The 14,559-nt window shown below is 40.5% G+C and overlaps 1 protein-coding gene across 1 annotated transcript in view; it reads right to left on the reverse strand.

Annotated features, from left to right (window-relative positions):
- The window catches only part of EYA4 (EYA transcriptional coactivator and phosphatase 4), a gene marked incomplete at both ends in the record, with an annotated part of 48,548 nt that extends 34,451 nt beyond the window's left edge, over nt 1-14,097 (reverse strand). Inside the window, one exon of the mRNA XM_010135587.1 lies at nt 14,048-14,097. Coding sequence (XP_010133889.1) covers nt 14,048-14,097 — 50 coding nt within the window. The remainder of the gene's footprint in view (nt 1-14,047) is intronic.
- Between the last annotated feature and the right edge of the window lie 462 nt (nt 14,098-14,559).

The following is a 14,559-nucleotide window of genomic DNA, read 5'->3' on the forward strand; positions in this document are numbered from 1 at the left end:
AGAAAATACATAAAGGTACACAGGAGGTTAAACTCATGTTTAGCCTGCTACTGAAAAAAAAGGTGACAAGTAGGTTTTGAAGTCATTATGTGAGCATTTAAACAAATCAAAAGTGATAATGATACTGCGGTTTCACGGGGAGCTGTCAACTATCCAACCTGCATGAAACACAGACTGCTGCTTCCCAGATACTAAGATCTAAATGCAAGCGTTTGGATCACGAGGCCACATTTTCAAAGAGCAGCTCACCCAACAGCTCCCATTTCCACTGATCACTTCCAGATGTGATTGGCACTTGCAAATTCTGTGGGTTTTACAACATGATGAGCTGTGTCATAAACAAATAACAAACACTTCTGTGGAGATGGCTGAAATGCAAACAGGAAGCCTGTGGCCTTTCCTCCTACACCACAACTTCTGCACAACAACTGCCCAGAGTCCCATCTGAAAAATCTGCTGGGAATTTCAGTGTCCTTTCTGCATCTCTGACAGGTGACTTGGCTGGAGGTAAGGAACAGGTGACAAACCCAATGACAGGAGAATCTCACGAAGGCATCCCTGGTGTTTTTAAGACTAATTTGAACCACTCAGACTGTTTCTCATAAATACAGAGGAACGTGGAGGTGATCAGCTCTGCCAGTTAGCAGCCTGTTGCTAATCTGCCCTTTGAAGCCACACTGCTCACTGCACAGAATTTCAAAACACCTCAGGGAAAACGCAAAGCATGACTGATTTTAAGCCTGGTTTTAAATAGAACATTTGAGTGGAGTTTTGAAAGGAATGCTTGAAGCCCGATTTCCTGGGGACAATAAGTAAGGGATGGTCTAGGACATTCGCCCCTTAATGAGAGGAAACGCCCTCTTCCAAACCACATGTTAATGGCAGACTGAGATGGAAAGAAGCGGCAAAGCACAGAAGGTCCTCCAAATCCCCGGCAGTCACCCACATATGAGAAAGAGGAATTTCTAGGGATAACTTCATCACTATGCTATCTTCCAACTCCCTATTTCAGAGAGGAAGTGATACAATTCTTCACACCCTTTCCTACGGTGCTGGAGACCTGTTTCTGTGATGGGGTAGCCCTTCTGTTTAGATTTGATGTACCTCTCAAGTACCCATCATTCTGGGCTTGTCTGTGCAGTAGCTGGAGGTACTCTTTTAGCATGGGGGCACACGCTTGCCTTGACCTGCACATAAACACCAGCACCTGTGAAGATGGGACAGTTGGGATGCCTGGGTCCAGATACTGGTCTGATCTGTATCTACATTATTAGTAATAGTAATAACATTAATTGTAATATAATATTGTCACCTTTATTTAAGACAATGACTGAATCACGGAATCACAGAACGTCCGGGGTTGGAAGGAACGTCTGGAGATCATCTAGTCCAACTCCCCAATAAAGCAAGTTATCCCAGAGCAGGTTGCACAGCAGCAGCATCCAGGCAGGTTTTGAGTATCTCCAGAAAAGGAGACTCCACAGCCTCTCTGGGCAGCCTGTTCCAGTGCTCTGTCACTCTCAAAGTAAAGAAGTTTTTCCCTATGTTCATATGGAACTTCCTGTGCTTCAGTTTGTCCCTGTTGTTCGTTGTCCTGTCACTAAGCACCACTAAGAAGAGTTGGACCCATCCTCCTGACATTGGATCTTTAGACATTTATAAGCATTGATCAAACCCCATCTCAGTTTTCTCTTTTCCAGGCTAAACAGTCCCAGGTCTCTCAGCCTCTTCTCATCGGAGAGGTGCTCTGGTCCGCCAGAACTTAAGCAAATCTAAAATTGGGAAATCAAGGATGAAAGGTTGGAAACTTTGTTGTTGGCTTCAACGGAGCCTGGACTGCATGAGGTAAGTATGAACTCACATTTCCAGAACTAGAGAGCAGAGGGTGGGTTGTGTTTGGCTTACTCTGAATTGAAACGTCTGTTATATTTCAAACCAGTTATTGAAACATGGTTCTTCTTCATCAGGGATTGACCAAGTGAAAAGGAGCTCTTTCAGATGGGCTGTATTAGAGCGATCATACCTCATCCCAATGTAATTTCTTCAGCCACCAGTACAGGGGCTTCGCAAGAACTTCATCGGCCTCCAGAAATGATGAGTTATGATGACAGACCATGACAGACCAGGCAGAATACAAGACCTGCCAAAACGTGTACTTTTCATGCTCCACTCAAGCTTCACATTTTAATGCAAATATTCTGAATTTTCTCTTGTGGTTTTTTTGCGGTTGTTTTTTTTTTTTGGTAAATACTAAATACACAGAGTTACTGGCAAGGAGTCTTAACATGGAAAACAATAATGCATCTCACTTTTAACAGTGACGTTCCCCTTAAAAATTAAACCTGATCTGAACCTTGGCTCCCAAGACAAATATTCTGTAGTTTACCTCATGTGGAGCACATTATGTTTGGCTGCAAAACAGTTTGTGTCAAAAGCAATTACTCTGTTCTCTAATCGCAGTCACAACAATGAGCTAGGTTTAGAATATAAAACAAATATATGCAACTTTCTGACTGCCTGATGCTTTAACTGCTTCGGCTTCTGATTACTCCTCTTAAGGCCAGTAGACTTTATTTACCTGTACACCAGAAAGAATGGGGAGATTTTAGTAACTAATTACATTCAATACAATTTCTATTATTCTGAGCAAGAGAGAGAATGATGCCCTGATAAATGTACTCATGCTGGCTGCCCTTTACAGTTGATATCAAATGATTACATTTCATTTTGCTTCACTGTTTGATTTCCCCAAGTCATTTTATAATTTGAGACTCAAAGCGTATACACAGTTTTTATGTACCTTTTTAACTTGGGGTGAAGTAGGTGATTTTTCTAAGAGCCAATAAATATGTGTCGCTGAGGACTCTGGGGAACAACAGCCCCTGAATTATCCCCTTGAGCCCAAGAAGGGGCAGGTACCAGCTGCAAATCTGTAATACCTCCAGCTCCAGCTCAGCCTGCATGCCAAAACCCCAGCCGGGTGGGGGGATACCTGCCTGCCCGGGCAGAGACACAGGAGTGGGGACAGGGAGAGCCACGGCTCCATCCTTGTGCTGCCCCCCCATCACACAGCAGCACTGGAAACCAGCCTGCCCACTGGAAACTGTGCTTTACAGCTCCCTCTGCTAAAAACCTGGCTTACACCGCATGGTTACACCTTGCTACGGCTTCTGATATACTGCCTAGCCTTTAAAAATCATTAAATACCCACTTCTGCCCAAATCCTGAGGAAAAATCAGAGCAGGAGGAAACAAATCCTACAGTGTCATTGGTTTTGAAGTTCATATACGTATATATTGCAGACTTAAGACTGTAACTTCACTGCATTTAGCACAGGTTCCCAAGTGGTTAAGAACCTGATCTGTGAGACAGCGCACTAGGGTAAGAGATGTTAATCATACCATGATTCTTTTTATAATTCAATTATTTTTGTTTCTCATCAGATTTTAAAATATTACCGTTGTGAAACAGGGTATAATAGTGAAATGCTAAGGGGGAATGAATGTGTTTCTTCAGTACTATTTTGAGAAAGTCATGAAAGCACTGCATCTTTGAGAGAACAGGGTTTTTTCTGTTTAATTTAATCTACATAATTAGAAGGAAAATAAGACATAAGCCTGAAATAACACAGGAATAAAACATGATCTTATGTCTAGTCACCTGCCAATTACTTCTACACCAAAAACCAGCTAAAATCCCCAAACCCCTTAAAAATTAAAGTGACAGAGATTCAGTTGTAAATTGAAACAGAACTAAAATGAAATCCACCAAACAGGATGTTCTGCCTCACTGCCCTTTTCTGCGCTCATGCCTCACAGTAAATAATTCTGTTAAAAAGTCGATCCATGGAATTGCGTGCTTTATTTGGGCTCTGCATATGCCCTTCTCTATAGACCTGCCAAACATACCTTCCCACAGAGTTGTTGCTTCAGTCCTGGGCCATTCTTAAGAGGCAGACAAGAATCCCCTATGAATTAGATTGAGACCATCACACTGGTTTTCAGATTTAACTGAATCCAGATTTGAACTTAGGTTTCAAATGGCTAGTGGAAGGCAAGTGCTTCAAGGGGAGGTAAAGTTACCTCTGCTCTGCAAATGACATAAAGTAATTACCAAAGAAATCTGACAATAATACGGACTCAGATCACAGTAAATTACATCACTTGGCAGCTAAAATGGAGAACTAAGTCCAGAATTGCCAACACAACTCAAGACACACGTTTGGATATATGGAAAGCTTTGCAATTTCTAACAGAAAAGAGCCTGCACAGGCATCTTACGAGGCCCATAAGAACCTTATCAGGTGGAAAGGAGCATGTAAATTCTGAGGATCAGATGAAAGTTTTTTGTTGGTTTTTTGTTGGTTGTTTTTTTAAAAAATAAAAGCATTCAAAAGGAGAAGATAGAACAGACAGCCCATCTGCAATGCAACCGCATAAAAGACCCCTGGGCAAATCCAAACCCATTAGCAGAAGTGCTTGACAAATCTGCCAAAGAGCCAGATGCTGCTTATGGAGGAGTCTTTTTCCTACTTGTCATCTGGATCCTCTGACTTCTGTTCCCAGAGGGGGACAACCATGACTGGTGGTCAGACTTAGCTGTGTGAGGAGAGAGCTGAGGCACAGAGCCTCTCTCTCATAAGGCTACCGTAACACAAAGAGAGGAGAATTCTGAAATGTTAGGGAAAAAAAACTGTTTTAGCATGCATATGTGTAACATGGGGAAGATGCAGACACTAGAAAACAGAAATTGCAATTAGTTTATTTGCATGTGACCTCTTTTTATAATTTTTTATTTGGTTGTTGTTTATTCTGTTCTTATTTCCTACATTTTTTTTCCCCTAATGACTGATCAGGATCTAGTAGAATGCAGAAGAGGTGGTTTTGGGCATGCTAAATACTCACACAGCACACTAACTGCATGGTGTTAGATAAAGCTGACCAGATACATGGCTGCTGGTATTTCAGATGTGTCTGAACAGGCTGTGAAATATCTAGCCAAGGACTTACACTTAAAAATACTTGAGGAAAGAATTGATTCACTTTAAAAGCAACCTGTACCAATCTCAGAACAGGGGATCTGTGTCTAAATGGCCAGTTTTTTTAACGTCTGCATTCTTCTAGGAATCCCTTTAACTTTGTTTGAAGTGCAAAGTAGGTGGAACCAACTACTTTTACTATTCAGACTCACCTATGGTAAAATATATTTGGAGTATCCAAGTGATCAAAGAAACTGGAACAGAGTCTGAATTAGTTCTCCTGTGTACTGCTGTAACGTGATACGACAGTGAAAAACAGACCAAGGGAGAAAGAAAGAAAGAGAGTTCCTTCTCATTGTGATTATATGTGCTGCATGTGAAGAACCAACACTGTCATTTAATGGCTAAAAATCCAGTTCAAATTTAGGATAAAGCTTTAAGAAACCACTGGATTGAGTAAGACACTTGCAGGTATAATCTTAGGTTGTCTTATTTTAGTCAAAAAAAGATGCCTATCTTGCCCTATGCCCAAGATATTCGTGAAGGTTCAAAAATAATAAAATCTGATTGTTACTTTAATTAAGTAATTTAAGAGAAGGAAAGGGACGTGTAACAAATGTGCATCTTTTAAAGGTCTGACACTTGGACCTCGCCTACCTGCTTCGCAGAGCAGCAATATACTCACCTTACACAGACATTAATTTCAGCCCGCCCAGTGATCGCCAGGGTGACATCTCGTAACTGCTGGCAATCCAAGGGCACTTCACAGCAAGCTAACGGATGCTGCCTGGTCTATAATGCAGCTTCAAGAACAGATGTAAAAGCAAACTTAAATACTATCTATCCATGCAACTGGTTATAGCTAGGGCTGTATTTTGGGCTAGCAGTGCCCACACCATGATCTGACAGAAGCAAGCTGTGTCACAAGACAGGGGGCGAGGACACTGGCCCTTTCACCCACACTGGCATCTGATCCATCCAAAATAGACGAGCAACAACCAAGTGCACGCCAAGCCCCTGGGAGGGCTTTGGCCCTGCTCCCTCCATACACCTCCAACTTGAGAAGGTGGGTGGGGGAACATGACAACAGCCTTGCAAATGGACTCAAAATTGCATTTAACTGCTGTCATCAGCATATTGCTATATTTTGTCGTCTGTTTACTCAGTAGTAGAGGCAGTAGAACACAGATTATTATTTCTGCCTGTGGTAAAGACAGCTGCTATGGTTGCCCAAGATATCCTGTACAACAGCCTCCAGGTATAAAAGGAAGGATAAGGGGGATGGGAGATACCGATGGAAGAACAGCACCACGCACTGCTGTGCCTGTGCTCCTAACAAGTTGTTCTGAAACGCTGACTAATGGATTACATGGATTATTTCAATGTGCTTTCAAGAATCTTTGATTATAATATTAATGGTAAATTGTCTGTGTACATTTTTTCTTATAAGTTGACATTTCTGGTGGAAAGTTGTTATTATTATGAGAAAGTTGGTTTTAGTGTGCTTCTTATACATGAAATTTTGGAAATTTATGATGTGTTCTTTTCAGTTCTTCAGTAGCTCCCTTTCAGTTTTCAGTTGTTGGGAGTTTTCTTGGCACTGAACTGCCATTAATACTTATTTACTGACATAGCTCCAAAGCTTCATTTTTGCAAGCTTTTCCCAGATCTTATAAAGAGCACTAACAGGCATTTAGGTTGAAGGGCACTCATCATCCCATGTCCCATGATGGCAAAATATTCATATCAGTAGTTCAGCATGTGTGAGGTTATTTTCATGGCTGGGGACTGCTAAATGACTTGCACTCTTGAACAGGCTCAAAAAATCACAAGGTACTTTGGAAGTCACAACTGTGTCAGAACTACTAATTATCCAAGTACATGGACTGGTTCCAGTCCTCTTCACAATTACACACAAACATTCACAGTAGAAAACTCCCTTTCTCTGAAGGAGGATTTGGGGAAGGGAGAATGATGAGAAGAATTTAAAACAGAGATGGGCAGACAGCAATACTCTGAGAATCGCCACCTTTGTTCGTATAATAGTAGTAATTACTCAAGACTATGGAAAATTTTCACACAGATCAGTCTGGGATAGCAACAAAGACTCCAGATTTACATGTGCTGGTTACAGGATACCCTGTTTCAAATCCCTGCTCCAAGAAATATACAATACTTGTACCAAGTGGAATGGCTTTCATGACATGCCTAATGTTTAGGGCATTTACTTAAGATATTTAAGACATAAGGCTATATACAGTGAATAAATATATAAAATGCCAACTACTTTAAAAATACATATATTTTTGTATTTGTTGAGTGAAAACTAGGAAAAAATAAGCAGTCATGAAATATTTTAAGAGTGGGTGGTTCAAGCCATTATTCAATTGGATTTTAAATATTTTCAAAATACACCTAAGGAAATAGGAATGACAGCACATTTCTGAGGAAACAGGAAATAAAATAAACCCTTCAAATTTAAATTAGTACATTACAGCATGCACTTGCACAGTATTTTGTATTATCTACTCTCTCATAAATAGGACACATTCCTACCGTCAGATAACAATAAACTCAGCACTGTTAGAATAGGATGTTTCTCTCTTTCTCTTCATCTCATTTCCAGATGTATTAGATTTTTTCCTATTTTTAAAAATAGGTTTTAGATCCTTAGTGGTGGTTGGTTCTTGCATTACAGTAATACAAATCCGTATCAGAAAGCTCTTATCTTTCATAGTACATGACATTAGACAAAAAGACTCTGTACCAGCACTACAGAGTAAGTCCAAAATCTCCAAATTACTTCTACTAACCTTCTGTTAAAATATTGTTGATCCTTCTCCCTCCCCCCCCAATAAGGTGATATAAATTTCCCCAAAGTGTTCAAAATTTCTTGGGTTTTGTCGCTTTCATTTATTCCAAAGTCTGACCCATCACTGACTGAGGTTAATGGAAGTCTTAACACTGACAGGACCTGGCTTGGGATCACACAGAGAAATTGTCATTAATATAACAGAAAATATGTCATGTCCAATTTTAACAAAAAACCCAGGAATTTGTAACAGACCTGAAATACAAAAAATACATTAATTTTATTGTTAAAGCCACAGGGATCTGCTAATATAAACCATTCAAATACTTCCCCGTGATCTCATCAGTTACCATGTGTTTGCACTCTAAATAGATTATTGTAATTTCTGTAAACATATCCTATATATTTTTAGAACTCTCTGGGGGCTTGATCCGGAGCCAACAAAAACCGACGGGCAGACAGTGACCAGTTTCCATCGGCCTCTGGTAACCAGAAGACTGAAGTTCTAAAGTTAACGAATGAGAACTTCAGCGTACAGGGGCAGAGAGATACCACACAGACTGCTCTAAAAATAGGGAAGACTCGCGCGCTGCCTGAAGACCGTGTGTCTGAAAATACAAAGTACATAGCGAGGCAACATACTCCTTGTAGCAACTGTCATGCAATGGTCGTGCATGCTGCATGTCATTGAGCCACACGTATCCGCATGGACATCTCCCTAACTGTTACTTTGATTGACCCCAACCACCTAAGTGGGATACAGACTAAATACGTGCACCAAACCTTTAATAAGTAACAGATTTGTATGAAATATTCTCTCAACTGCAAGCTAAGCCCGTGTGTCCCAGAATGGAGCCTTTACGAGAAATCTTACTCCACAATGCAGTTATTTTAAAATTGGAAAATTCTGCTACCCACTGTCTTGACTGAGAAGTCTGGGCTTGATCCTGACAAACATTTCTCTGAGGTGAAGTGTTTATAACGATAGTGGCCTCACTGACATGAATGCTACGTTCTGACAGTCATATACTACCCCTCCTGTCGACTCGATTTTTTTCTTCCCGTTCACAAAATTACTTGTGGCTATCTTTGAATTTCAACTTTATTTATTCTGTCTTTTCATAGCAAATTTATGTTGTTGTATCTGTTCCTCTTAACAGTTTGCCCTAACCCAAAAAATACTAGCAGATAGTCACAAAATGGTTTTTCTCCTAGCAAAAGAATAATCTATTTTTGCATGTATTCCCTTCTGGAACTGAACAGCTTTGAAGAAAAGCAGAATCTCTAAATCAAAATAAATACTTCCATTGTCTTTGCTCATATTGTCCATCTAGCTGGTCTGCTTGTAATAATTCAGAGAGCAACAAGTGATTGCTGAAGTGCCTGCCTTAACACAGGTACTTCAGGGTGAGATGAATCTCACCACCAGAGTCTAAATCAGAGTCCTCTCAATATCTCATTTCCTCAAATGAAGCCCATTCATCACGTCATTATGCTCTACAGATTATTCAGTGTGAGATACAGCGGAGCTAGACTACTCCTGACTCAGAAAAGCGTTTACATTACCCTCTAGCCAAGATAAACTACATATGGTTCTTAGACAACAAACACTTACCTTCTTAAAAAAACTCTGACATGGATGAGAAGAAAATGAGGGAGCGTAACATAGCTAAACAACACATATCAAAGTTTAGTATTCTGAGCTTGCCATTTTTTACTGCCTAACCAATACTATTTACTTTTTCTACTACAATTACTGAAACTTCAGTGACAATTTCCACAGCTATTGCTGGCTTTTCTTGCTTGGCTTTGGTTGTAAAGCTCCTCTTCACCATGTAACATCAAACATTAGTTTTTCCTCTCTTGAACTGCAAATGAAGGGGAAGGTACTGCTGGTCTCACTCTCCCAGGAACTGGTATGCAGAGGGTCAGCTGTGTTCAGTCACGGGAAAGGCATGACAGCTTCATCAGAGAATCTGTCAGATGCCTGTAAAGCTTGGGTTTGGCTTGCAGAGTTTCAGTGTTAGATATGGTAAATATGGACAATTACATGTTATTAAAATAAAGCCAAAACCTGACCGAAAGCATCAACCATCATCATCACCCTGAGGTAAGACTGTGAAGCTCTTCATGAGGGAATTAGTGAAAGCGAAATCTCAGGTGTATTTTACACAGTGCAAACTGCGAGAATGAAACACTTTTGATGATCTGGTTGTCCAGAATAAGATGCAGAAGATATTTGTTATTTTCCTTTTAATTTTTGTTAAATATATGTATGGCATGGAAAGACTGTTCAGTAATGTGCGCATGCGGCATTAGCACAGCTCAGATACAGGAGGTATAGCGAACGTCGGTTCACAACAGTGCTCCCAGGCTGCAGAGGAAGCAAATCTTGGCGGAGTGAACTGAATGTGCAAAGTCTGGTAGCTCTCACTGGCATTCAATAGCATCTGTTTACTTGTGAATGCATTAAGGTCAGTAATTGCCTCTGGGCATGTATCATATCCTGACCAGTGAAAAATCATGAGTAGGTATCAAAACAAGACCAGGGAGAAAAACCTGAAAGCCTATTTCTCATTCAGAAGTGTTAAGAGAGACTTTTAAGATTAAGAAACAGAATTGGGAATTCATCTCTTTTATATCTGACTGTGTGGTGCTCTTCTAAGCAGTGTGGGTGTGGAAGAACAGAAGAGCAATCATCTGACGAACAGCTGCAATCTATGCTAAGAGCCTCGCTGAAACCCATACTAAATTGAAACACTGGAGACCTTTTTTAAAGAGGTAAGAAAATCCCTCTGTGGTTTTTTGGACAGCCAGTTTATCTGGCAGCTCTGTCTGTGCCTATGATTCAATATTTACCAGACATCATTGGTGAATTTGTAATTCAGTAACACACAGGAACGAACTCTGTCTAGCTGCTATAATGTAATAGCTATAATGCCTCTGGTTACTCTTCTTACAGCATCTGGTAAAGTTTTAAAAGGGATGATTTGCTTAAGAGTGGCTTTTTTCCCCCTTTCTTTTGCTTTTAGACATTTAAAAAAATGTATACAAAGGAACAGACAAGTCAGGAAGAATGGATATAGCTTGAGACACTGAATCCACACATTTCTCGTAAAAATTGTGCAACAAGAACGGAGGGCTTCTTACTGCAGGGGGCTCAGCTTTAACTTGCCTGTATAGATATCCACTGCCCTTCTGTGAGTACACAAGTGATGTTTTATTGACACCACTATGTACTTTCACAAGTTAATTTGTCAGCTAACTGTCATTCCAAGCTTACAAAACTACTCGTCAAAATCATCAAGTCTTCCCCTTTTTTCTCCATAATCATCTTCACAATATAAAGATCACGGTTTAAAGACGGAAAGTGTATGAAATACATAGTCAGTTTCCTTTACCTTTCCAGGAAAAAGAGAAACTGAGTCTCAGCTGTCAGAAAAATCTCATCACTCTTCTGCAGACTTCTATCCTTTCCAGGGGATAAAAATGCTTGACCTTTTTTCCTATAATCAGCAGACTCTGCTAAATTTCTATTTGCAGAGACTTCTCCTCCCGTCCCTCACTTCTGTCCTCCCTCCCAGAAAACTCAATATTTGTTGTCAGATCTGAACTCCTGATGTGACTTTGGTCTTACAGCGGAATCTCTGGCAGGCCTGGTGGGAAGGGAAGGAGGTAGCAGAATGTGCTCCTCAGGCAATCAACGTCTCAAACAAAGATGCTGCCCTGGGATATGCGGCAAAAACAAATGTGCTCTAGCTCTCACTGTGGGCAGGAGTCTGGAATTTGCTATTTATCATTTTACCAGAACTCAGAATCACGCATATTCTAATGTTTAACTCATTTCCACAGCAAGGTCTGGGGAGTTGAGCCTGTAAGTGTAGCTTAGAATTTTAAGGCAACAAAATGCTCCCTTATTAGAAGTAGAATGGCTTATTTGATTATCTATGTAAAAAAGGGAGCTTGTAACAACTGCAAAGAAGTTAACCTCTATGCACTGCACGAGACTTAAATTTAATGTAGGAGCTAATCAGCACAGTTGGGATTGGTGTAATTTTAAAGTATACCCATTGAATAAGAAAATTAAGCATGATGCACATACACGTTACTCCTCTCTCATCCACACCTGTAGTATGACAGCTGGCAAGTCCCAACCATCTACTCCCTCTTTCTTCCACACCAACAGCTCCAGAAAGCTGTATTTTGCGTGATGGGACAGCAATGCAGACTTGCAGGGTGATTTTGATTTTCACTACAAAATTATGAGGAAAGAACACCGTAATACTGATACAGCCACAATATCACCATGATGAGGTATAATACCACCATTTAGGTATAATACCTAAACATTTGGGGATAAAAGGAAGTAGTCACCACCAGTTCATAGGGATTTGGCAAAATAACTCCCCAGAAAACTTTGAGAGAATTTGTAAGATAAAGTCATTTGTGATCAAACTCATGACAGAGATACTGAAGAGTCATGCGTGTTTCCTCCTGTGTTTACAACTTGCCTATTCACCACAACTTCAGCTCCTAACTACGGTTCCCCCTCCATCTGTGCATTTACCTGTCTGTCAAGATAACCACCATTTTCTGTAAATGAATGCTGGCAAGGTTGATTTTTACTGTATGTCTAGCTGGATATTTCTGGAAAGCATTTTTTTATATGCTACACAGATTAGTAAAATTTCCTTTAAAAAAATTTACTAGTCACATCTGCAGTTTGAATGTTTCTTTCTAAAAGACAAACCCAGGCCAAGCAAGACAAAGAATCTGCTGATACACACATGTCACTCCAAGAATTCTCCTGACAAAGTTCCCACACCCAATTTAATTACTTCCCTACTGTAAAAACACTTTCCATCTGCATTTATTGTAACAGTTTCAAATCCAAAACCAACAGACTATAAAGCTAGCTAAATAAATGAATGATATTGGCCTTAGGTCCCAAGCCAGGAGTTATTCTGTAAGGCTGTGTGTCTCCAGCATTCATTTTTATGCTGATGTTTCACTTTACGTGCAATGTTTTCACTTAAGCCTTGTTTAGAGAAGAATTACCTTGCTCCAGGCTTTAAGGCTTTACGTGCCGCGCGGTGCCCTCTAGCGCCTTTCCAGCCAAAGGTCTGTCAGAGATTCCCCAGCAAGACCAAAGTCGCATCGCGAACAAGGCTCCCACCGAAAAATCCCACTTCAGGCTGTATATACAGCACCGCACACGCTCAGGCCAGGAACGTTAATTCCAACTGTATCCGATACATCCTCACACTGAGGCTGCGGAGCTCAAAATGAAAAGCACTTTTGTCTGAAACCACCTTAAAAAAAATGAAACTACCAGATCTATATTGACTTTTGGTAGCATGGGTTCACTTTTGCACTTGGGAGAAAAAAAAGTGTCCTACTCCTCAGACTTGGTATGAAAAATTTAATTACAGCCCATGAGAAATTTCCTGATGTGCAGTGGTAAGGACAGTACATAGTATCCCGGATCCTCAGGTTTGTCGCGGTCTCATACTCTGATGAAACTTCATCAGACTATGGACTTCATAATGTTTAAACACCTGAGATATAACGGCCTCATTTGGAAGACACTGCAACATTGAAAAGTGTACTTGGAAGGAACTTGTCCTTTATAAAAAATTTTAATCCAAAGCACTGCAAACCACCCAAAAGTGAAGACAGTCATCCACTGCAGCTCAACAGCTTACTAATCGACAGGAACATGCACCCTTAATGGCACATCTAAAGCAACTGCTACTTCACCTGCTCAAAATTATCCACACACGTACACACAGTGCAAAACAAGGAAGTTAAATCTATTTGTTTTTTCCCATGTGGCATGTTTTCATAGGTGAAAACAAAGAAGTTTTCCTAAAAGTGAAATTTCCTAAATAAAGCCTGAATTGCCCACACTGAAAATAAACTGTATGATGAATAAATTTCAAGCCTCAGGTGTGCAGAGAAGGAAGTGAGATTTGATTACACAGCTCTCCCTACACTATGCAATAGTTTGGGTTTTTAAATCGAGGATGACGATTCAGCAAGACAGCACCATCTAAACTCAACTACTTTAACGCTAGCCCACATCTTTAACTGGGAAAAGGGAAAAAAAAACCCCTTCCAGGGTTAAAACCATTAAAATCATTCCAGCCATTTGTTCTCCACAAATAATGTCTCTTGCACTTCAGTGCTATGTATCTGCAGCACAGCTCCGCCTCGCACCCTTCCACCACGTCAGCCTTTGCCCTCCAGTACCATACCTGGGATTCTGCGTCTCTGAACCATCTGACTCCGTACACGGTTTCTTTACCTGCAAAAGCAAACGAGTGCCAGTTACTCTCAGTTGAAACACAACTTCCTCGCTCACGGTTCACGCACTTAGAGCGCTTAAAGTGGATCCAGCTCTGTTCACCATGATCTCTATAAAATACTTCCCGCATTTTACAGCAGCAGTATGCAGTACTAAACAGTGTGTTTCATTATTATCCCAAGAACAGCTGCCAACTGCACTTCCCCAGGCTCCATTAGTATGTAAAATGTTCGGCTAAAATAGCTTGGGAGTAGTCTAACTACGAACAAAGAAACCAAAGAACCAGGTTCCCCACTTCGAAACGAGAAAGTCATACTGTTCTCAGCTTGGTAAAGAAATGTTTTCCCAGTTGATGCTGCTTCTGTTTCCTGCTAAAGCTCACAATAATAAACACCAGATTCTGGGCCAAAGAGCAGCATTAGCTAAATGATTCATACATTAATTTTCATTTTGTGAATCTGT

The sequence above is a fragment of the Buceros rhinoceros genome, unplaced genomic scaffold, assembly GCF_000710305.1.
Source record: "Buceros rhinoceros silvestris isolate BGI_N320 unplaced genomic scaffold, ASM71030v1 scaffold590, whole genome shotgun sequence".
NCBI lineage: Eukaryota > Metazoa > Chordata > Aves > Bucerotiformes > Bucerotidae > Buceros > Buceros rhinoceros.